This window comes from Dermacentor andersoni, chromosome 1 (assembly GCF_023375885.2).
Source record: "Dermacentor andersoni chromosome 1, qqDerAnde1_hic_scaffold, whole genome shotgun sequence".
Taxonomy (NCBI): domain Eukaryota; kingdom Metazoa; phylum Arthropoda; class Arachnida; order Ixodida; family Ixodidae; genus Dermacentor; species Dermacentor andersoni.
The window spans coordinates 364,239,406-364,263,597 of record NC_092814.1 but is presented as its reverse complement, the minus strand read 5'-3'; the positions used below and the strand labels follow the sequence as shown (position 1 = coordinate 364,263,597).

Below are 24,192 nucleotides of genomic sequence, written 5' to 3'. Positions count from 1 at the left end.
CACAGCCACCGTAGTCCTCCATAAAGAAAGCAACAAAATCCCAATAAAGAAAGGCATCAGGCAGGGAGATACAATCTCTCCAATGCTATTCACAGTGTGTTTGCAGGAGATATTCAGAGACCTCGATTGGGAAGAATTGGGGATAAGAGTTAATGGAGAATACCTTAGTAACTTGCGATTCCCTGATGATATTCCCTTGCTTATTAACTCAGGGGACCAACTGCAATGCATGCTCACTGACCTGGAGAGGCAAAGGAGAAGGGTGGGTCTAAAAATTAATCTGCAGAAAACTAAAGTAATGTTTAACAGTCTCAGAAGAGAACAGCAGTTTACGATAGGTAGCGAGGCACTGGAAGTGGTAAGGGAATACATCTACTTAGGTCAGGTAGTGACCGCGTATCCGAGTCATGAGACTGAAATAATCAGATGAATAAGAATGGGCTGGGGTGTGTTTGCGGGGCATTCTCAGATCATCAACAGCAGGTTGCCACTATCCCTCAAGAGAAAAGTGTATAACAGCTGTGTCTTACCAGTACTCACCTACGGGGCAGAAACCTGGAGGCTTACGAAAAGGGTCCTACTTAAATTGAGGACGACGCAACGAGCTATGGAAAGAAGAATGATGGGTGTAACGTTAAGGGATAAGAAAAGAGCAGATTGGGTGCGGGAACAAACGCGAGTTCATGACATCTTAGTTGAAATCAAGAAAAAGAATTGGGCATGGGCAGGGCATGTAATGAGGAGGGAAGCTAACCGATGGTCATTAAGGGTTACGGACTGGATTCCAAGGGAAGGGAAGCGTAGCAGGGGGCGGCCGAAAATTAGGTGGGCGAATGAGATTAAGAAGTTTGCAGGGACAACATGGCCACAATTAGTACATGACCGGGGTAGTTGGAGAAGTATGGGAGAGGCCTTTGCCCTGCAGTGGGCGTAACCAGGCTGATGATTATTATTATTATTATTATAATGCGCGGAACACAGGCATTTTTGCATCTTGCCCCCATGGAAATGCGCCTGTCGCGGCCGGGATTTCATTTTGTGACTTTGTGCTTAGCAGCGCAACTCCATTGCCACTAAGCCACTATAGGATGTTCACACATTTTACTTTGCGAGAATATTGGCCATAATATTACCCCCATTTTCAGCACATCTGATCTTGTTGATCTTGCCAGTGCGGCATGTTAAATTCTGCATTGTTCTTAAAAGACAGTTCTAACACTCCGTGTAACATGAATACATAATTTACTACTAATGCCTGTAATTTATCCACACACTTCGAAATTTGTTTTCACATTACTTACAACTCGCCTCTAACTTTAAATAAACGTAAACAATGCACATTTTGTAGTTCACCGAGGACACCGTGGAAAGGTACTATGTGTAATGGAAAAATAAGCGAAAAACTGATAATTCAGTAATCATTTGTAACGCATCTGATATGGGCAGGAAAGTTAGTTTTGTTACAGTGAATATGGACCCCGTTTCCAGTAAACATAAACTTGGTGTAAAGTAGTTACTAGGATTATGGGGAAGCATAGCTGATAATTGCAGTGTGATACATTCGAACACTTGCCTAAATTTGTGGAAGTGGCAGTGTTTAATTGACACGCATTTAGTTTCTCGCGAAGGTTTGCCATTGCATTCCCTTCGTTGTCACAAAATTTATTCTTGTTAGCATTTGTTGTGCCAGGAAAACAAGTTAAATTTTGCGCGCTCATAAAACACTCATAACGTTCTGGAGTGGTTGCATGCATAATTCATTGCCAAAGCTGCAATAAGCCCACTCACTTTGCACTTTGCCTACATGTCACTCATTGGCTGGCCTTTACTTTCAGCAAATGGAAACAAGGTGCCTTATCTCGTTAACCGAGGACATTAGACGAGCATTGTATAATGTTTGAAAGTACCGAAAAAACGAGGGTTCAAGGGATATTGTAATGCTCATAAGTAAGCCAATAACATATTGAATTTCAGTACACATCGCATTTAGAATGTCCTCCATTTCTGTTAAATATAGAAACTGTGGAATGCAGAGTTCTTTCTGTGCTTTGAGAAACGTAGCTAAGAACAGCAGCATGGCATCTGGCAGCGGTGCTTAAAGAAAATTTTAGAAAAAGCTGTATTTGATCCGCTCGCAATAAACTTTGTATGCAAATTTATGTAGTATTCTGCATATTTTCACATACTTTCAACTAGGTGGCATGTAATGGCAGTGGGCTAAGTTTTGGGTCGCTCGTAAAACAAACCTATAGGGCTCCAGTAACCTTGCAGCGCTTCGTGTGTCGTGCATCGTGTTTCATTGTGCACATTTTCTTGCACAAAAGAACCATTTCGCAATGGATACCTAACTTGCCCAAATAACCACTTTGACCTTCCATACGCAATTTATTGAAAATGCTGCAATTAGCATACACATTTTGAACTTTGCGTGCACTTTAGCCATAACCTGTCTCTTATTTTCACGAGTTACGAACAACTTGCCATTTCTAGTTTACCGGACATGCCGAAGAAACCAAGTGCACGAACCTCGTGCTCTATGTGGAATAGGTGTCCTGTTTTACTTCCGGCCTTGTCTTTTAACACCTTTTTATTCGCGTTGATCTGCTGTTGCTTTTTCATAAACGCGGACTTTCACATCATTTTATTTTTTTTTTTTTGCAAGAAATGAAGAATTGAAGTTTGTGTTGAGTCACAACGCTGTTAGAGTACTGCGTGGTTCCATGTCACTGTGCGAGCACCGATTTAGAATAAACGCAGCAAAATGCTAAATAATGGCTCAGCAGCTTTTGTTATCTTAAGTGGCAAATACCTTTTCGCAGCTGCCACTGCCACATAAATATTTTGACCGGAGGAGTAATTTTTTTGCAAATTCTTGCTGGCCACGTTTGGACAGGTGTCTAGATGTTCTCCCTGGCATTGCCACATCTGCGGAGGGCGAACAGCGGGCCGCCTCCGGCCCTGGCCTGACTGGGAGGCGCGGGTGCTCGACTTTTTCCGACCCGCGGCTGCGCCTGCGGTCCCGTGCCAGCAGTCTGGAAGGAGTTTACGCGTGCTGTCCCTCTTCGATGGAATTGCCACTGGTTGGTTTCACTTTAGTCGTTGCTTGCCAAGGGGCGACAGACAAGTCCAAGTAGTGTTGAAGTTACACATGCATGTTATTCGAGTGTTTGCGTAATCCAACTTGTGCCTGAAGTGCTTTCGAAATATATAACAGTGCCAAAACGGGTTCTTCGTTTCGACATGTACATTTGTTCTCTCTGGTGGGTATCTTCAGATAAGTTCGCCTGTGCATGTCTCGTGACCATATATAATTTTGGTTAAAATATATGTTTTCCTGCCTGAATACTAAGAAATAAATAAATTGTAGTTTTGCAAGAAAAAGTCTCGCTTCATGAAAAAATACATGGAAGCGCCCTGTCAGCCAGAAGCATTTCTTGTGAATTTTACCGAAACCGTTTTTTTCTATCTCCTAAAAAAATTATGGGAGAACCCATCTCACGATAACTGTCGAAAGCCATGTGATTTGCATTTGAGAAATGTAGCGACACATACTGTTGCTGAAGTGATGGTATTTAAAACTTTGTAGTGGTCATTCTGAGTCTTGCAATGCTTCAGGGACATTCAATGCAGAATGTCCCAGACCCAAAAAGTGACCATCGCCGATTGTCTTGGAAAAAATTGGGCTAGTTGAAGATTTTGTGAATCAGGTTTAACCAAAGTATCTTTCTCCAAAAAAAATTTTCTTGGTGATGTGAGCGCTCATTGAAGTTCTCGCGAAGAAGCAAAAGTTGCTTGGAGGTAATTTTTAAATGCGGAAGCATTTCTATGCTTACCTAACGTGGAAAAACATCCGTCTGTTTGTCCCTTCGTTCGTCCGTCACATAAGAGGATCGCTTTGAAGGTAGGGCTCGCAGCATCGAGCAAATTCACCTCCGTGCTGCCTCTCGCTTCAACTCGATCTAAGCGGCCAGAACACAGCGCTCAAGAAGCTCTCAGGATTCGCTGCACTCTGCCCCCATCACAGATCCCTTTCAAGATAGGAGCCGCGCAGCTTCGCCATACGCAACCGCCGCCAAAGTAGAACCCCCGCCTCCCTTCCTCCTCCTGGAGCCTTGCATGCGATGGGAGAAGATGGCGCACTGCTTCCTCGCTTTCATCCCTTGTGCGACCGCGCCATACGCAGCCGCCGCCAGAGTGCGGTGCATCACGGTTGATGATGGTTTGACGCGGATGTGCAAGGCTTTTTGAATTGCCTTTATTCCATAAATATACAATTTAGTTGCGCACGGCAACTTAACAGTACTGAAAACCCAGTCTGAGGCCAGCAGCAGCAGTCAAAGGCACTGTTTTAGGGCCGACAATGCATACAATACAATATCGGCTTAAGAGGAAGCTTTAGCTCGGGTGCTCCTATCTGAATACATGTAAAAGGAGAATTCGTTTTTCTCAGCAACCATTGCACCAAATCTGACAGGGTTTGTTGCATTTAAAAGAAAAACTAAAAATCTAGTTACTTGGTTTTGAATTTTTTATTTAAATTGTCAATTTTTTATTAAAAATGGGGAAAAATCGAAAATTTTCAGAAAACAAGACTATCAAGTTGACAACTCTGTGATATAATATAATGATATAACAATTATGTGAATTGCATCTAATAGTTGTCACAATCCACCCGGGCTCGTGAACAAGAGAGGGCTCATGTTGCCTGCCAAGCTTAGCAGGCCACCGAGCCTGGCAGCAAACGAACATTATGCCTGAGGGGGCGTCACATGCTTGCTACACCCCCTTACCCCCACTTTGTTTGTTAAATAAAAAACAAACGTCCATGTACAAAATGCGAGGCTCTGCCTTCACCCTAGCTGGGTCGACGGTGCCTGATATCCATCCAAGTAACGGTCCGGTGGCCTCCGCCATCGCATACTCCGCCTGGGAACCGGTGTTGATGGGTCGGGAGTGGCAACGCCGGGTGCTGCCTGAGCCAGCCTCGCTGCATCCAGAGGGTCTTTAGTGGTCGGCCTTGTGAGTGGTGCCGGACTCGACACCGGTCCAACGGGTGCCGCACCACTGGCTACGGTTGCCGTATCTGAGGTGGGTGGCACTCCGTTGGAAGTGACTGGTGCTGCCACTAGTCCTCCTGCGGGCTGGAACTCAGAAGTGGCAGTCAAGGGTGCTGGCCAGGTCCCGAGGCGAGGCCCGACATGGTTGGCGTGTCTGTGCCACATGGCCCCATCTGGCATGCGGACGAGCAGCGATGAGGCGCTGGCAGGAGACACCATCTGTCCGGCAGACCAGGGTGGGCCAGGACGGAAGTTCCTGGCAAAAACTGGAGCTCCCGACTCTGGCCAAGGCCCGGGACGGCACCCTTGGTCAGCAGCCAGCTTCTGCTTCAGCTGCTTCAAGAGCACTGTGGATCGGAGGTCCGGATGCAAGACGTCCAAGGGGGTCTTGACCATCCGACCCAGCAGGAGCTCACAGGGGGCACGGCCAGTGACATCGTGGGGCGTGGTCCGGTACTGAAATAGTATCCGGGCAATCTGCGCCCGGAAATCCCCAGTCTGGCTCTTCTTGAGCTTGTCTTTGATGGTTTGCACCACCCACTCGGCTGCACCATTTAAAGCAGGGTGGTATGGCGGAACCATCATCCGGCGGATTCCGTTTTTTGTCAGCCAGGCCAGGTACTCTGCGCTGGCGAAGGCAGGACCATTGTCGGACACGATGACATCCGGCAACCCCTGGACGGTGAAGACCTGTCGTAGCGCTGCAATGGTCGCGCCTGCTGATGGAGTGGTGACAGGTGGAACCTCCACCCACTTCGAAAAGGCGTCCACCACCACCAGGAAGTAATGGCCCTTAAAGAGTCCCCCAAAATCCACATGTAGGCTGGACCAGGGTCTCTGTGGGAGCAGCCAGGGGGTGCTTTCCCCATAACGTGAGGTTCGCTGATGCTCCTGGCAGATTTGGAAGCTCTGCACCACATGCAGGCTAGCTTCCGGGTACTCTGGCAGACGAATGCCCAGTGCATGAATCCAGTTTCGGCCCAGCAGCATCGGCGACGACACCTTTGTTTAGTAAAGGGGAAGGGTTGCCTCCCTGTCGCGAAAACGAACGCTGACCTGTGCCTGACCCTGGACCTGGGAGAGTTGCCCGGAGGAGCTGCGCAGCATCACACTCGAAGCCTCGACGGACACGCCGGGGAAAGTACGCTTGAAGAGTTTCCCGGCCATTACTGACACGCTGGCCCCTGTTTCCAGCTCCATGGAAATGGGGTGCCTGCAGATTTCGACGGTCAGCATGTACGGCGGCGCAGACGACGGTACAAAGCCTGTGTGCCACATGTCAAAAATCGGCGGGTTCTCGGCCACGACATGGAGCCTGGCCGCGGAAGAACTTGAGCCTGCTGCCGCACGCCCCCGCCGCATACCCTTGTGACGGCTACCCTGGCCGCGGGCTTCTGTGGTAACTGTGCTTGAATCAGGCTGTTGCTGCTGTTTGCTGTTCGTCCTCCCCCTTCGGCATACACGTGCCAGGTGCCCAGTTTTCCCGCACGTAAAACATTGTGCTTGAGAGAACTGGCACTGTGAGGGGGAGTGGGCACCACCACAGCGACCGCAGGTACTGCCCTTTGTCGCCAACTCGTTGACTGCCACTTCCGCCGACGTTGAGCCAATTGCACGGGAAATCTCGCCGGTGTCCTTGGCGGCAGCTTCCATTGCCACCGCTGCCTTCACAGCGTCATCCAGCGAGGGGTTGGGAAGCTCCAGGAGTCGCGTCTGCATGGCGGTGTTGTTGATGCCGCAGACGAAACGGTCCCGGAGCAGCGAGTCCAGTTGGTCCCCGAAGGCACAGGCACTCGCTAACCCTCGTAGCGCAGCAACGAACTGCCCAAGGGTCTCTCCTTCACGGCGGCTCTGGTTGTTGAAGTGAAATTAGTCCATTAGTGTGGACGGTGCTGGGTTAAAATGCGAGTGCAGTATGGCAAGCAGCTCACCCAGCGTCTTAACGTGCGGTGTGGCTGGCTTGAGAAGGTCGAGCAAGAGGCTGAAGACGCGGGTCCCGCAGCTGGCCAGGAAAATGTCTCGCTGTTTGACCTTGGGCGTGTCGTTTGCCCGGAAGAACACGTGGATTTGCTCCTCGTAAATTTGCCAGGCGGACCCATCTCCCTTGAACGGCTCGAGCCTTCCGTATAGCGGCATGGCGGCAGCAACGGGGGGCGGTGTTTCGCCGCTCGCGGCGGCGTGGGTCGCTCCGTGAGTACTCGTCGCCATCCTCGAAAGCCAGTGTCACAAGGATCCCATCCTCGTCGCCGGTGTCACGAGGATCCCATCCTCGTCGCCAGTGTCACGATCCACCCGGGCTCGTGAACAAGGGAGGGCTCGAGGCACCCTCCGATAGACGGGCGCTCCGCAGCGTGGAGGTGCTGAACGATGACTGACCACCGAGCAGTCGTGCTCGTCAGTGTTTATTGCGGTGCGGTGATCAATGGTTGCCTGCCGAGCTTAGCAGGCCACCGAGCTTGGCGGCGAACGAACATTATGCCTGAGGGGGCGTCACATGCTTGCTACAATAGTACATCTAAAGCGGACAAAATTGATATGTTACACATGAACCTAAAAAAATTTAGCAATATGGAAATACAGCTTTTGCAGAACCTTTGTAAACAACGGAACAAATTCACGTAAGATATAAAATGATGTATCAAATTTGTCCGCTTTCAATGATCTAATGGATGCTGTTGACAAGACTGCGGCATCTGTTCTTGATGCAGAGGTATGAACTTGTAAAATTTGTGCTTCTATTTCTTTCCAACCTTCAAATTTTCGAAAATCCTTATCATAAAAGTGAGTACCCTAAAGTAAAATTCCGCTTCTAACAGTCACTAGAATTTAGCTTTCTCTCTCAAATGCAACAAATTTCATTAAAATCTTTCCAGGGGTTATCTCTTAAAAACGTTTTTGTGTTTTACATGTATTTGAATAGGCTGCGTCGGAGTTGGGCCCGAGCTAAAGCTTCCTCTTAAACTTGTGCCAATAAAAAGAAATGCAATATAGGAATATAGGAAAACACTAACAGACCAGAAAAGCTAAGCAATCCGCAGTTTACACATGAGCAACAAAAGCAGGGAAAAAATTCAACAAATTCGGTCATGTTGAAGTATCGCTGAGGAACTCATACAGACACTAGACAGGACAAGAAGTGACATTGATGCCATTGCACATGAATGTGTTTAACGGCCATGGTAAGCAATGACATAACATTTGAAAAGCATAGATAGTGCAAAGATGTGGCACGTACCAGTATTCAGGCGACCATGTGCTGTATTTTGTTCTGTTTCTAAATAACTCTGTGAAGGACGTAATGTATGACTGATTTTGTTTCTCCTCTTTGTGATGGGTAACCACAGCTTGAACTCTAGTAGAGAGTGCACCGTGAGTAATTTCAACTGTTTGAAGAGAGGTGTTGTACAAGAATCTGCTGGAGCATTACAGATAGTGCCAGTTACTTTTTTAAAGCAGGAATAATCAATTTATGTTGGCATCGGACGTCGTACTCCACACCAGACAGCAGTAGTGCATGTTAGTCGGAAAGAAAGCATTCTATAAGAGAAGTGTGACTTAGTGTGGTAGAGGTTTTAAACTGAACAGTATTCCAGCCACTTGTGCAAGTTTTCCTGCGATGAGATCTATGTGATCAGTTCATGACATATGGCTATCACAAAACAAACCTAGTGTTTTCACAGACCAGACAAGCTAAATTCTTGAAGAGCCTATTAAAATGTAGGTCTCTAAGTTCACACATTTATTTTTAGCTTAAGGTAAAATATCTGGTTTTATCAGTGTTAATTTTTCAGCCGCTGTCTTGTGACCATCTATCTGTGTACTTTAGCAAGGACGGAACATGCGGTTGAAATTAGGCTTGCACTATTGTTCGACGAAAAAAGCACAGTAGTATCATCTGCGCAGATTATATATTTTGGTTCACTATCCACAAGAACAAGATCATTTACATAGATATTGAAAAAAAAAAGGGTGCCCAGTCTGTTCCCACGGGGAACTCTATTACTTGATTGAAATAAAAAAATTAAATTATGGCGTTTTACGTGCCAAAACCACTTTCTGATTATGAGGCACGCCGTAGTGGAGGACTCCGGAAATTTCGACCACCTGGGGTTCTTTAACGTGCACCTAAATCTAAGTACACGGGTGTTTTCGCATTTCGCCCCCATCGAAATGTGGCCGCCGTGGCCGGGATTCGATCCCGCGACCTCGTGCTCAGCAGCCTAACACCATAGCCACTGAGCAACCACGGTGGGTTTACTTGATTGATATAGGAGCAGATGCCATTAGTTCAACAAATTGATTCTGCTGCTTTAAATGTGATTTGACTATAGCTATGTAATATCAAGAATAATGTAGTACTCTAGCTTCTTTAATAACATTTATTGATTATTAATAGAGTCCAATGCTTTAATGAAGTCGAATAAAATACCGAGCGTGGAGCAGCTTCAATTCAAAGTTTCTCAATATCAATTCCTCTAATTCTACTTAGGCAAGCTGGGTTGACCTTCCTCTTCGGAAAGCAAATTGATAGTCGGTTAGCAGGCTGTGTTTTTCTAAAAAATCTTAAATATGCTGAAAATATATTTTCTCAAGTTCTTTTCAAAATGCTGAATGTAGGTTTGTAATTAGATAACTGATTTATTACCCTCTTTTAATGGTAGAAGTACTTTGGCGATCTGTAGTTTGGTAGGAAATATCCTTTATACCAGACAGGTGCTGTAAACGTATACTAAAACAGGTGTGATAATGTCTAAGGCGTGTTTTATGGGTGTAATCTGTATACCATCAATGCCACACGATGTAGTAATACGAAACTCGGAAAATAGGTAGATTAACTCGGATTCGGTGGTAGGACATAACAAAATACTATCAAGGCATCTGACCTGAACATAGTGGACGGCATTTCTATCTGCACATATACTAGAAGCACTAATAAAATAATTATTAAAGCAATTGGGCAGTACTTCATTCGGAATACTAATGCCATCTTTAGAAATATCCATACTTGTATGTGAGGATGATGCTCGTTTAGCATAATATTTATTTTTCCCAAGTTTTGTGACTATTGTTTTGACAAGACATATATGTATTCATATTAACATGTATACTTGTTTATCTTTATCGGGTGACCACGTTTCACCACCTAACAAATGTTATCGCACAGCGCAGGACGCTCCTACATCTACCGGAAGTTTCTTGAAAGTTATCGATGGTTCTATCCGCTGTCTGTTATCACTGAACCTTGTGTCATCTGATTTCATGTATGCGCGACGCGAATGGTGTAGAACTCTCTGGAAGACACGTGGGCACCAGCGATTTCTCTGGAACCTTCAATGACTGATGTATGAAAGCCGACGCGCTTGACTCGCTGCTTAGATATTCGACGATTGCCATCTGTGTTTGCCGCTGTCGCTGTTCTTTGAGTGTAGCCTGTTTTTGAGAGCACAAGTTCACCTAACAAAACGCGAGTTTCTTTATTTCCAGTTTTGCTGCTTCTTCACCGTTACTACTATGTGACATCTGGTGGAGGTGCTAGTGCATTCATGTACTGAACGCCCCCGCAAAGCCGCGATCCAAGCCCGAAACCAGAAGACAACACCAACGTTGCCCAAGACCAGCGATCTAGCCGCAGACTGCAAGGACTGCACCCAGAGCACGGACTTCTGCCTCAGACGACCAATAAGATCATCGCCAAGTCAACCCCAATGGCAGCCCCAGCGTCTCCCATTGTTTTGCAACAACCCAGGGAGCCACCGACCTTCCGTGGGTCTTCATTCAAAGACCCGGATAACTGGCTGGAGACGTATGAACGAATCGCAACTTTCAACAACTGGGACTCTGACCACAAGCTGCAGCATGTATACTTTGCCTTAGAAGATGCCACCACAATGTGGTTTGAGAACCGGGAGTCGACCCTGACAACGTGGGACCTGTTCCGTAGTGGCTTTCTGAGGACCTCGACAAGCGTCGTGCACAAGGAAAGGGCTGTCGCCAGCTCAACAAAAAAAAAAGAGCGTGGCCAGCTCAACAACCATAATGGCGGCCCCAGTGTCCCTCAACGTATTTCAACAACCCAGGGAGCTCTACCTTCCGTGGAGCTTCGTGGGATTATCAGGAAACCTGGCTTGAAACCTTCGAAAGGATCTCAATCTTCAACAACTGGACCTCTGAAGATAAGCTACGCCATGTGTATTTCTCCTTGGAAAATGCCACGAGGACTTGGTTCAAAAACCGGGAGTCGGCCCTTACAATGTGGGACCTGTTCCGCAGTAACTTCTTAAGGACCTTCAGGAGCGTTGTCCGAAAAGAAAAGGCCGAAGTTCTGCTGGAAACTCGAGGGCAACTACTCAATGAGACCATCGCCATTTTCATGGAAGAGATGACCCATCTTTTCCGGCACGCCGACCCAAAAATTACTGAGGAGAAAAAAAGTCCGCTTCTTGATGAGAGGCGTAATGGAAGAGGTTTTCGCCGGTCTGATCCGCAACCTGCTGAAAACCGTGGCTGAGTTCTTCAGAGCAGCAACGGTGATTGAGAAAACTCTAGAAATGCACACTAGGCAATATAACCGCCAAGTGCTCACGCCACAGTGTGCAACTTAGGCACTGGGCTTCGGTGATCTCCAAAAGACCATCAAGGCCATTGTGCGCAAAGAACTGTGCAAGATATTTCCTTCGTCGCAACCTCAGGTGTCCTCGGTCACTGACAAGGTCGACAAACTTCGACAGTCACTGGGCATTTCCGAAGTGCAGCCCGAATCCCCGCCTCCCGTGCCGGAAGCGATGATCTACGCCATCGTCGCCCGCCATCAAGGATCCCCTTCACCCCCTCGCCAGGGCCCTTTAACACCACAATTCCGTCATCCGCCACCACCACCACCACCACCACCAACTCGCCCGTCTGATGCCATGCGCCACTACCCAAGGAAGACAGATGTATGGCGTGCCCCTGACCACTGCCCGCTGTGCCATCATTGCGGAGAAGCGGGCCACCTTTACCGCTGATGCTTATACTGGGACTTGGGTTTGCGAGGGTCTCCATCAATGCGCCACGCCCGCAGCAAGGTGAACGGCGTCGCGTTATCGCTGACTACCTAGCCACCACTCAGTCGAGTCCACGACGACCGTCCCGTTCGTCGTCGTCCAGCCTTGCCGTCACACCTCGCCAGCAGCGCCACGTGTTTAGAAATCGCAAGAAATTACTTAGAAGCAAAGCGCTTAGTGCACACAGAAATCGAGCCGAAGTCATGTACATACCTCTAAAAATGTGTGACAAAGCATTCGACGGGAAAGAACGTACGTCATGATGTCCACACTGCATATAAGGACGACGACTCGGTAGACTATAACTATTTGTTGAATCAAAATAACATGCCGAAATACTGTGATCCTCAAACACCGGGCTAGCAGCGCCACGTGTTTAGAGAGCGCAAGAAATTACTTAAAAGTAAAGCGCTTACTGCACACAGAAATTGAGCCGGAGTCACGTACATACCTGTAAAAGTATGTAACAAAGCATTTGACGAGAAAGAACGTACGTCACAATGTCCACACTGCATATAAGGACGACGACTTGGTAGACTATAACTATTTGGTTAATCAAAATAACATTCCGAAATACTGTGATCCTCAAACACCTGGCCAGCGGCGCCAGAAATTGCTTAAAGTAAAGCATTTACTGCACACAGAAATTGAGCCAGAGTCACGTACTTACCTGCAAAAATATATAACAAAGCATTCGATGGCAAGTGAATGTACGTCAAGATGACCACACTGCTTATAAGGATGATGGCTTGGCTGGCTATGACTATTTGGTGAATAAAAGTAACATTCCGTAATACTGTGACCTTCAAGCTCCTGGTCAGTGGCGCCACGTGTTTAGAGATCACACAAAATTAGTTAGAAGTAAGGTGCTTACTGGACACAGAAATTGAGTGGGAGTGTAGCCCACTTGGAAATACGGGCGAACTGGTGATATTTCCAAATTGGATTCTAATTTACATCGTTGAGGTCGAGAGTTGAACCCACGACCTTTGGTGTTAATGAGGGCGAAGTTGATTAAGACACTAAAATCAATAACCAGTTGTGAAGGTATGGGCGAACCGGCCATAAATATTTATTTACTTATTAATATGTTATTACCCTCATTATTACCTTCATGGCCAAAGTCATTAAAGAGGGGAGTGGGTTACTGCAAATGAGAAAAAAAAAAAAATATATATAAAGTACAAGTTAAATATCACTCATTTATATACAGGGATCCATCTTGACCAGTTCCTTCTCTTTTTCCCCTTGCTGTTCTCGTCTCTTCAGTCCTTCTTTGCCGGAACATTACATCCTCCCAGACTTTGGTTTTCATCCCTCCTGGGATGATAGGGTATGACATTTCCTACCGTTGCTATTTCAGTTTTTCCTTCTGTCCCCAAATAGTGTAGCGATTTCACAATTCCTTGTTGCTTGATGGTCTTTATCACTGCGTAGGGACCAGAAAAATCTTGACTTCGGTCCATCTATATTTCTTCAGACTAAAACTGTATCTCCAGGCTTTATTACAGGCATCTTGAAACTATGTTGCAGATCATAGTGTCTCTTCTTGGTTGATCTGTAGCATGTAAGCTCCTGTTCCGTCTTGGGCCTTTCCTGTAGATCTACTTTTCCAAGGACTCCAAGGTCGTAGTCTGGATGTAGCCAAGTTGCTTCGCCTGATACAGCAAAGTTAGGCATGCATCCTAATCCTATGGTATGAGAATGGTTATGGTGCCTGACTGCCGCTTCAAAGGCACGCTTCCATCCTCCATGGAAATCATGGTAAATTGCAATGAATGCTTTCAAGTCACGAATGAGCCTTTCAGCTAAGCCATTTCCTTAAGGATGGTAGGGTGCGACAAACCTCAGGGCAATTCCTCTATCACGGGCCCATTCTTGGAGCTCCTTACTACGGAAAGCTGGCCCGTGTTCGGACACTACCACCTTGTTTTTCTTGAACATATTTCTGCTCTGCTCTCTGTTGTGACTATAATTTCAGTGCAATTACTCACAATACACGACCGGTGACAGCTTCTCCTGCCCAATGCATTGAAACGAAGGACAGCGCCATTGAGATTTTTCCCAGAAAAATTCGTCCCGGACCAGGACTAATTTTTCTTCAGCTGTGAGGCTTTTCTTTCGAGGAACCCGTATGGGTTTCCTTTGTAGCAATCGCTACGAACGGGTGGATGTCTGATTTTCCCTTTATTAATTACTTCTCTCCACCTTGCGGGTTTCCGCAGAACTATTACGTCAAACTCTTGCCGTTGCTTCGTGCTGTCGACAAATTCGACTTCGCCCTGCCATCTGCTAGCCGCCTGGTTAGCTCAGATGGTAGAGCGGCTGCCCCAGAAAGGCGGTGGTCCCGGATTCGTGTCCCGGACCAGGACGAATTTTTCTTCAGCTGTGAGGCTTTTCTTTCGAGGAACCCGTATGGGTTTCCTTTGTAGCAATTGCTACGAACGGGTGGATGTCTGATTTTCCCTTTATTAATGAATAATGAATAATACGTAATAATAATAAGTGTTGTTGCTGGGGCGCTTCGGCTGCCATGTTCTAGGGTCAGCTGGTGCCTTCAGCATTTGCCTTGCATAAACAACATTCATGCTTGTCTGCACCTCGCTACAATGTGTATAGTTTTTATGATTTTATTTGGTTTGGTGGTTAAAATGTTAGTTGATGCAAGCAGACAGTGATTACTTATAGCAGGTAGGTGTGTAATCTCCGAGATTGCATCAGGGCGGGTTGTCAAAACCAGGTCAAGGGTGCTTGTGGCAGTAGAAGCTACATGTGTATGTTGTGTTATTAGTTGTGACATTGAAAAAACTGAGCACAAGCCTAAAAACTCCTCAGCGTGTGCCAAAAAGGGAGAGAGTGAAGAAGGTTGATAGTTCCAGGTTATGTTTGGAAGATTAAAATCGGCTAGAAGTAGGATGGAAGATGAAGGAAATCGCGGGCGTACAAGATTCATATGGTTGTGTAGGTCATCGAAAAACGTAGGTTGTGCAGAGTGTGGGCGATAGCACACGCCTATGATCATCACTCGTACAGACAAGGGAAGACAGAATGTAATTTGAAATTGCCAAAAGTATGCCGCCTCCTCGGCGCTCAGTACGGTCGCAGCGCTAAAGACGAAATTGCACAGCACCGTGAAACACTTTTGTATCAGTGACGTGGGCAGGCAAGCATGTTTCAGTAAGCACAATGATTTTTTCAAACATATGTCAATTGCAGACGATAAAGAATCCTATTTGTTGGAGGTGCTTCTGACGTTAGAATATAAAACAGAAATTTGAGGAAAGGAAGAAAATGACACTGCCCCACGTGCTTTTATAGATTGGAGGATGTGGCGGAACAGGACATGCACGCACTACATTAGCACTATGTTGCTTAAGTTCTTCAATTTAATCTGAATTGGCATTGCACATGTATGATTTTCCATTCAGGGTTAACTTATATTGGAATTTGAAAGGGTGAGATGAGACTTGGCTCTTACTGAATGCTATCAGTTTTCTTCGCACGGTTCGTGTAGCAGCTGAAAAAAATCCTCAGTTAGATTGGTGTTCTATGATTGAATTGGCTGCGCATACACAGTAGTTTTTCTTTGGTTTTGAAGTTTGGGAACTTCACAATAACAGGATGGGATTTATTAGGCATATACGAGCCTAAGCGGTTCGTACGTTTGCGTCTGCAGGAAGCGTGTCGGCAGTACTACCGAGTAATGTGGTTATTTTTCATTCTGTTTGTTGCCATGTCTCATTATTATCAAGGAGACCATGGAAAATTAAATTGTGGCAGCTCAACCGATCTTACAATTCATTTAAGCGAGATTCAAAAAGATAATTCCGAGTGCTAACTTCTTCATTTGTTTTGGTTATGCTGGAAACTTTCAGGCTGACATTATCAACGTTTTGCGAATTTTCCTCTAGTGCGTGTAGCCTTTTCATAATACCAGAAACCTTTGATTCAATTAATTTTTGTTCACTTCTTATGGCCTTAACATAAGCAGTAATCTCGTTTAGATTCCAATTGACATCGTGAAGAACAATAGTCGAACCCACTACTGAAGTGACGCAACACAGCAGCTGCAGAATACTGCTCTCTTTATTGCTCTGTACTTGAGCTTTTAAGTTACTGAAAAAAAAAAACACGTGAGTAGTGACACCCGCTGCGGCGAAGCATTGTTTCTTGCTGGTAGCTGATATGGAACTTGGCGCACAAGTGTGCGTTATCGACGATGCTGCATCTCTTCCCCCTTGAAAAGCCCAGTCACTCCAGTGGGCGTCTTGGTTGTGTTGAGCGGCGAAGTTGCATTGGGCTCGCTTCCGATGCACTCGTTTGTCAAGTCTCTGCAGCTGGCTGGGGAGTCGCTGGACTGTAGTGTGCTGTTGCACTTGCTTCTTGAGTCTCCGCGGCCGAGCGTTGTTGCATTCTCCCTTTGCGGTGTCACTTCCGCTAGCCGTGTCCACAACTGATCCACATGATGGCGCTGTATTTCCAGGGGTGTCTCCAGCCTTACTATGCAGTTCCCTCCTTCGCTATCACAGTCCCTAGTAGCCATTTTCGCCCTTGCTGAAATTGGTGGGACCAGATGCGCTTTCCAGGTGGGAACAGTGGTTGTGTATTGGTCGACGGAAACTGTTCCTGGATCGCGTGAGCCTCTGCAGGTACCTCGCCTTCTGGGAAGTGGGCAGACAGGCTTGTCCAGGGCTGGAATCCACTGAGTAGTTGTGCAGGTGATTTACCACTTTCGAGAGGCGTCGATCTGTAACGGAACAGAAAACGGGACAGCTGTTCCTGTAATGTGCTGCGTTTGTTTTTCTCGAGACCCTCTTTTATTGTTCGCACAGCCCACTCTGCTAATCCATTTGATTGTGGATGGTACGACGCCGTCCTAACGTGGCGTATGCAATTTTCCTGCATGAACTTTGCCATTGCCGCGCTCGAGAACTGGGGGCTGTTGTCCGACACCACACACTGCGGAATACCAAAATGGGCGAAACTTTCTTTCAGCAGTTGAATAGTTGTGTCTGTCGTCGCTGTTTTCACAGGCGTTGCTTCTATCCACTTGGTATCCGCGTCATCTAGGATGAAGATTTGGTAACCATCAACAGGACCTGCAAAATCCATGTGCAATTGGTACCACTGCTTTCCTGTCTTGGGCCACGAGATAGGAACTTGCGCCGTGGGCATCGACCGACACTGCATGCACTGGGGGCAGCCTTTCACCAACCTTTCAATGTCATTGTCCAATCAGGGGTACCAGAATAACGTACGCGCAAGCCTCTTCATGGCCCCGATTCCTGGCTGCGTATCGTGCAGCTCGTTTAATAAGCACTGTCGGGCTGTCTCTGGCACGACCACACGATGACCCCAGTAAATGAGGCTACGGCTCACGACGAGCTCGCGTCGGCGGGTGAAGTACGGAAGCAGATGCTGCTGCTCCTTGGCAAGATGTGATGGCCAGCCATGCTACGGCTTCGAGGTTGTCACGCAGCGGGTGAAGGCCGGTTGCATCAACCTTGTGCCCCAGAAACTGCACTTCTTTCTCTCGAAACCGACATTTGGCTCTGTTCAGCTGAAGGCAACTGTCCCGCAGTCTCTGAAACACTTGTCGAAGCGTCGACATGTCATGCTGTTTCTCGGCTATTATGATGTCCAAGTATACGCACACTCTTGGTAAGCTCCGCAATAACGACTCAATGAGCCGCTGGAACAGTGCGGGAGCAGGTGAGATGCCGAAGGCTAATCGGTTGTACGAGTATAAGCCTTGGTGCATTTTGATGACGGTTATCTTTTTAGCCTCTTCGTCAAGTGGGAGCTGGTTATAAGCATTCTGTAAGTCCAGTGTAGTGAATACTTCTCCCCTGTAGAGCGCAACAAAAATGGCATCCACCTTTGGGAAAGAGTACTGCTCCAGGTGAGTGGTGGGATTCACGGTGAGTTTGAAATTGCCGCACAGCCTGATGTCCCCATTCTTCTTCACCACTGGTACAACAGGCGCAGCCCACTCGGAAACACTCATCGGCGTCAAAACGCCTTGCTGTACGAGGATGTCAATTTCAGTGGACATGGCTTTGCGAAGCGCGAACGGCACCGAACAAGCCCTCAAAAACCGTGGCACCGCACCTTCTTTCTTATGCAGCTTTATGGGCGGACCTTTGCAACAGCCCAGCCGGTCTTCAAACAAATCTGAGAACTCATCAAGTGGATCTTTTATACCGTCTTCAGACTGAAGTGCATGAACGCCTGGTAGAGCCTGTTCTTCGAAGAGTGACAAGCCGGCTTCGCGGAAAGCTTGAATTGTGTTTCTACCGCACAGTAGTGGTCCATCACAGTCGGCTACCACGAACGAACTGTCCACTTGCGTCTTGCCGTGCTCCACCCTCATGGCGACTCGGCCGACCACTGGAAGAGGCCCCAAGAAGCAGACCAATCAAAGTGGCATTCTTTCTAGCCCAGGCCACCACTTACGGTGCCTCTTAAAGACGTTTTTTGGAATAACACTGATGACGACTCTGTGTCGATCAGCATCTGTAGTGTCCTGCCGCCGCAAACCAAGTTTCGTTCCATTGGTCGCGTTCTTGCCTGGTCAGCATTGTTCTGGATGGATAGTGTGAAAAGCATTTCTTCCCCGCTGTCTTCCTTATCGGACAGTTTGTTAATCACCTATGATCCCTTTTGATTGGTGCGCCCGCACTGGCACATTCTCGCCAAGTGTCCTCTAGTGCCGCATTTCTGGCACGAAGGGCGTGGTTCTCGTCTATTGTACCCGCTGTCAGTATTTTGTCCGCTGCCATGACGCCGTTGAACGAAGAGCACATTGCTAGCATCTTTCGCGCCATCTGCATTCCTCATGGAGCGGACGTTACAGTCAGCCTTTCTGAAGACATTGCGAGTTCCTCAGCTTCCTGCTGAGTCAGCTTCCTTTTGCGTCAGCAGGAACCGCCTGGCGTCATCGTCCCGGATACCATGGACTATCCGGTCTCGTAACATTCTGTCCAGAAAACTGCCGAAGGTGCAATTTTTCGCAAGATGTCGTAAGTCGGCGACAAAGTTTTTACTGTCTCGCCATCTTCTTGCTTCCGTATGAAAAATTCGTGACTTGCCGCTGTCATTTACTTGCGGGCTGTAGGGCTTTCTAACACCTTCACAACTTCGTCGTACTCTAAGCTGTTCACTGGCGGTGACGGGCATCGTCCCTGAAGAACTCAAACTACGCTGTCACTGAGCGATGCTACCAGAAACGCCCGCCGCTTCATTGAGTCCTGAATATCGTTGCCTTCGAAGTAAGCCTTCAGGCGAACACGGTACATCCCAACTGCTTGCTGTCTTGTCAAACTTGGGTGGCCTCGATCCCATCCTCATCGCCACTGAAGTGATGCAACACAGCAGCAGCAGAATACTGCTTTCTTTATTGCTCTGTACTTAAGCTTTTAAGTTACTGAAAAGAAACCACATGAGTAACGACACCTGCTGCGGCCAAGCATCGTTTCTTGTTGGTAGCTGATAAGGAACTCGGTGCACAAGTGTGCTTTATCGACGACGCTGTAACTACCTTTGGTGTTAATTAAGGTGAAGTTAATGAAGGTATGGTTGATTGAGATAGCAATAATTAAAAAGAACCCACTTTCTTTTGTGTTAGTTAGGGTGAAGTTAAGGCACAGGTAATTAAAGTAGAATTAATTGGGGCACTCAAACCTACAACTTTTCATGGGAGAAAACAAGTAATGCGAAGTAACAACGCATTGGAATGAAAATGTCGACCAATGTAATTAATGTCTCGTGAGCGGGGGCATGCTTTCACCATCATGCTCCTTAGCGTATGCTAAAGCGACTGTCAACATTGGAGGACTGTGGTTTGTTTCAATGTCGGATGCGGAACGGAGTAACTCTATTATCCTGAGTTGTGGAAATCCAAGCGCTATCCAAGTGCTGAGCAGTGCAGTTGCAGCCCAAAATTAAGGGCACGCAGAACCACAAGCAATGCAACCCCGGAGGTTTTTCCTAAAGCTGCAATCGAGACTTCTCCGAGGGCTAGCAGGAGGCTGGCTGGCCCGACTCTGACCATCTCCAGGTGACAGGGGATTTGTGAAGTTGGGGGTCTGAGCGCCCACTACGGTTGTATGGCTGGTGCGCCAGTAGGTGCTAGGAGAAAGAGAGTTTCAGAGCTACTCTGAAAGTTGAGAAAAGCAAGTTTATATACAATTTTACATGATAAGGATTTACAAGAACAGCTCCATTATTCTCGGAGCACACTACATATCCAAGTCTTTACATGTCTGAGCACACCCTTCAACATTTCAGATCCGCTTCTTAAGCAGTTCATTTCCCCCTTTCATTCTCCGAGGGAATTCAGTGTCCTTTTCGGCCAATTGGAACTTCGCATAGTCTCCAAAATCGCACCCATGGTGTTGCACCCCACCGGACTCCGCCTCTAGTGGCCAACGTTCGATCTGCCATCGATGCCATGAAGATGCAATTTCATGTGAAACCGGGGTCAACGCTCTTCCCACGAAATCGTCAGCATAGGCTCTGTGCAGCAATTAGTAGGCCTCCGTAACGGCTGTTTGTAGTGATTTGTGTTTTGACAGTTGCTACCGCTTTCCAAGGAACGCGGCGATTCTGGTCACCTTGAATTCTGTCTGCCTGTCAACAGCCGGCGCCGAGCCCCGCGGTAGTCCAGACGGGCGCTGGGGCTTCACCGAAACACACAAAGAACAGCAATGGGTGTCATAGCGATGGAAAACTTCTTGTGTAACTCTAACTGCATTTATATACAAAACAGAGCACTTCTGAAACAATAAAAGTTACGCCAGAAGTTGTTGAAGCTGCTTTGATAACGAAGGCCGCTGATAAGTGCATCAGTTCCCCTTCAGTTGCTCTGACTACAAGTGAATTAGCATTCCTGGAAGCGGCAGGCTTTCATGTTTGGTGATTGGGACTTTTTGGTGTGCGGGCCTACAAATACGGTGGTTTCCTGGAAATAAACGATCAGTTGAAAGTCACCGCTAGTTCTATTGTCCTGCACTTGTCCGTGTCTTCCATCGCTATGACCCCCATTGCTCTATCTAACCAACTAGCCCAAAGAACCATACATTTAAACATAAAGAACGACGTTGCTGTTTAGAGCCGCACATGGCCGATGACCCATTGCAATTCTGGGTCCCGGGAGTCATTTTGTTTGTGAGCTTTGCATTGTTGAATAGACGAAGATACGAAACATCATTGTTTGTGAATTAGGTTTAGGTGACGCTGGTTTCATCGCCAGCGCGTTGGCGTCAAAAAACGATGAAGTGAGGGTGGCATTCAATAGCTGCACGCTCGCCAGTGAATCTCCTTTTGTCCAGGACGGACGGGCACAACAGGGGTGAAGTTTTGCATCATCGGTTAAGTGCTGCCCTTGTGTCCTCTAGTGCTTTAACGCTTTTCGGTGGATATGCCAGCTAGAATTGCAATCTGCACATACCTCAAAGGGTCCAAGTGACAGGAGAGGGGCTTGATGACTTACGCAGGGTCTCGCCTTCGGCGGCGCCAGTGGAGTTTTCCGATAAAAGACTGCGACGGACACAGTCACGACCATAATTGCCAATCCTGTTCCACTGATAGCAGAGGAAGCTTGGAGTAACCCGGTAGTATCTGCTCGAGCGACTGGTTTGGCCTGCCGATGCTTGTTCATTAAGAGAAGGGCGAGTGTGGTGCATTGCAGCGGAGTTTCTCACTATTTGAGTCTCCAAGGCAAGGGCTAAGGCAGTGTGGACGTTAGACGGACGGGCGTGGCAGACGAACCATTTGTTGTAGAGATGGGTGACAGCGTCTATGAAGGTTCTGGTCAATGATGGTGTTTGGACAATGAGGCAGTGCCTTCTGTTACTAGCGTTTGATGTTAGGAGCGAGCTCTTGTACGTTTGGTGGCCTTGTTGCACGTGTTTTGATTCTGTAAGGTAGAACCTGTGAAGATGTCCACCAGGCACTCTGTGTAGAGTGCCTACAACAGGCGGAACCCCATTAGAGTGGCGTGTTAGGGTGCCTCAAATGTCAGCGCCGACAAAGAAGCATGACATCGAGGCATCCTATCGTGTATACATAAACAAATCGTAGGTGCGAAAGTTGGAATGTAGGGTAGTTGGTCATAGCAAAAAACGTATCCATAGAACAGTATTTTTATCCAGAAGGGAAGTAAGGGGACAGAAAGTCTGTAGATAAAGGTGCATTTGCCTTCTAAGGATCTTAATGCTGCGAGATCACCGGGGTGTTCATTTATTCCAGTTTTTATTGTGCTAGATTTGCAGATGAAATAAGATTCGCGTTGTTTGCATTCTCTGGTAGTGCGGAAATTGTTTACCAGAAATGTAACTTTGATACTCTCAAAGCTGTGTCCTTTTAATGTAGTATGTTTAGAAATGGGAAGACCGTGTAGTGATTGCATCATCATCAGCATCATCATCATCAGCCTGGTTACGCCCACTGCAGGGCAAAGGCCTCTCCCATACTTCTCCAACTGCCCCGGTCATGTACTAATTGTGGCCATGTTGTCCCTGCAAACTTCTTAATCTCGTCCGCCCACCTAACTTTCTGCCGCCCCCTGCTATGCTTCCCTTCCCTTGGAACCCAGTCCATAACCCTTAATGACCATCGGTTATCTTTGATTGCATATGAGAACGATAATTGTTGAACCGAATTTCAAAGAGGTCCTTATGTTCTACGTTATCCGATGTTACATGGTCCGCATTCCAAAAGATAGACGATATTCAGTGAACACAGTTGAGTTCACCTTTTATTAGTTGTCTGAAATTGGATTGCATGGTCTGTCTGTTTATGTGCGTCGATACCATGCAGCTGCTTTTCCCGCAAGGACGAGATCCGGTGCGAGGCATCCTTTGTTTTCGAGTGTATGATGTAACTCAAATGAATTTTGGCTACTTATACACCATGTGCGGAGGAGTGAAAATGTTCGACAATCGCTCGCTTTGTTCACTTATGTTAAAATGCCATTTTAACATTTTCTTGACGTTTGGAGCATTGCTTGTGGAATTTAACACCATGTTTGTTCTATCTTGCTGATTGTTCGTGTTGTAGATGGTGGCGATCGAGATCATTCGCTTTGGTGAGTGCATCATCAAAGATAGAAGGCGGGTAATGCTGACCAAGAAGTATGTTGTGCATGCACGTATTGTTTTTGCGAAAGTCGTCCGTGTGGGAGCAGATTCTTTTGAGCATGTGTACTTGAAAATAGGGAATACTGGTTTTACAGTGACATGGGTGGCAGCTTTTAAAGTGCAAATGCTGTTGTCTATTACATGGGTTTTCTGTATACGCTAGTGACCAGCGAACCATCCTCTATTCGAATGTGCACATCGAGGAAGTTTATTTCGCTTTGAGGGTATGTGTGCGTAAATGAATTGATTGTGGTGTGCTTGGTTAAAATCAACTTTGAATCTGCAAAAACCACGATATGAGGCACGCTGTACTGGGGGACTTAGGATTAATGTGGACCATCTGAGGTTTTCCGACCTGCACGTAGATCCCTTCACGTAACGTCACTTTATTTTCCTTAAAGGCCCCTTTTTGGGTGCTACATAAGGGGCGGGGTTTACAAAATGCAGGTGTTTACAGCGGCTGAAAATGTTGAGGCGCAGGTTAAGGCAGCAACGTGATGGGGAAGGCCGTTCTAGTTAGTTGCTGCTGGTGAAAAAAATGAATTCATGAAGGTGGTGGGGGGTACGAGCTCGTGGACGCAAAACTTGAAGAGGGTGACTGATGCAGTGGGATCTGCATGGTGGGGGTGCGCAGACTTCTGATTCTTGTTGTGGTGATGACTAAAGGAACTTGTGATACAAGACAAGACTGGCAATGTGGTGGCGAGTAGGAAGATTACACAAACTTGATTGCAATTATGATTGCAAGATGATATGTTAACGTCGTATGAGTAAAAAAAGTGAATGAACCTAGTAGCCTGGTTTTTTACAGCTTTGATTGCATTTGTTAAATATGTTTGATGAGGGTTCCAGATGGCCGATGCGTTTTCAGTTTAGTTCTGATGAGTGAAATGTAAGCTTATAGTCTGGCATTTTGTGGAGCTTCCTGCGTGTGACATCTTAAGAAACCTA

General features: G+C 46.9%; 1 protein-coding gene across 1 annotated transcript in view; it reads left to right on the top strand.

The window, feature by feature from the left end:
- Positions 1-24,192, top strand: part of LOC126516650 (DNA (cytosine-5)-methyltransferase 3C-like) — a 362,078-nt gene that overhangs the window by 158,094 nt on the left and 179,792 nt on the right. The window contains exon 9 of the mRNA XM_072285857.1: positions 2,894-3,080. Within this exon, the coding sequence (XP_072141958.1) occupies positions 2,894-3,080 (187 nt within the window). The remainder of the gene's footprint in view (positions 1-2,893; positions 3,081-24,192) is intronic.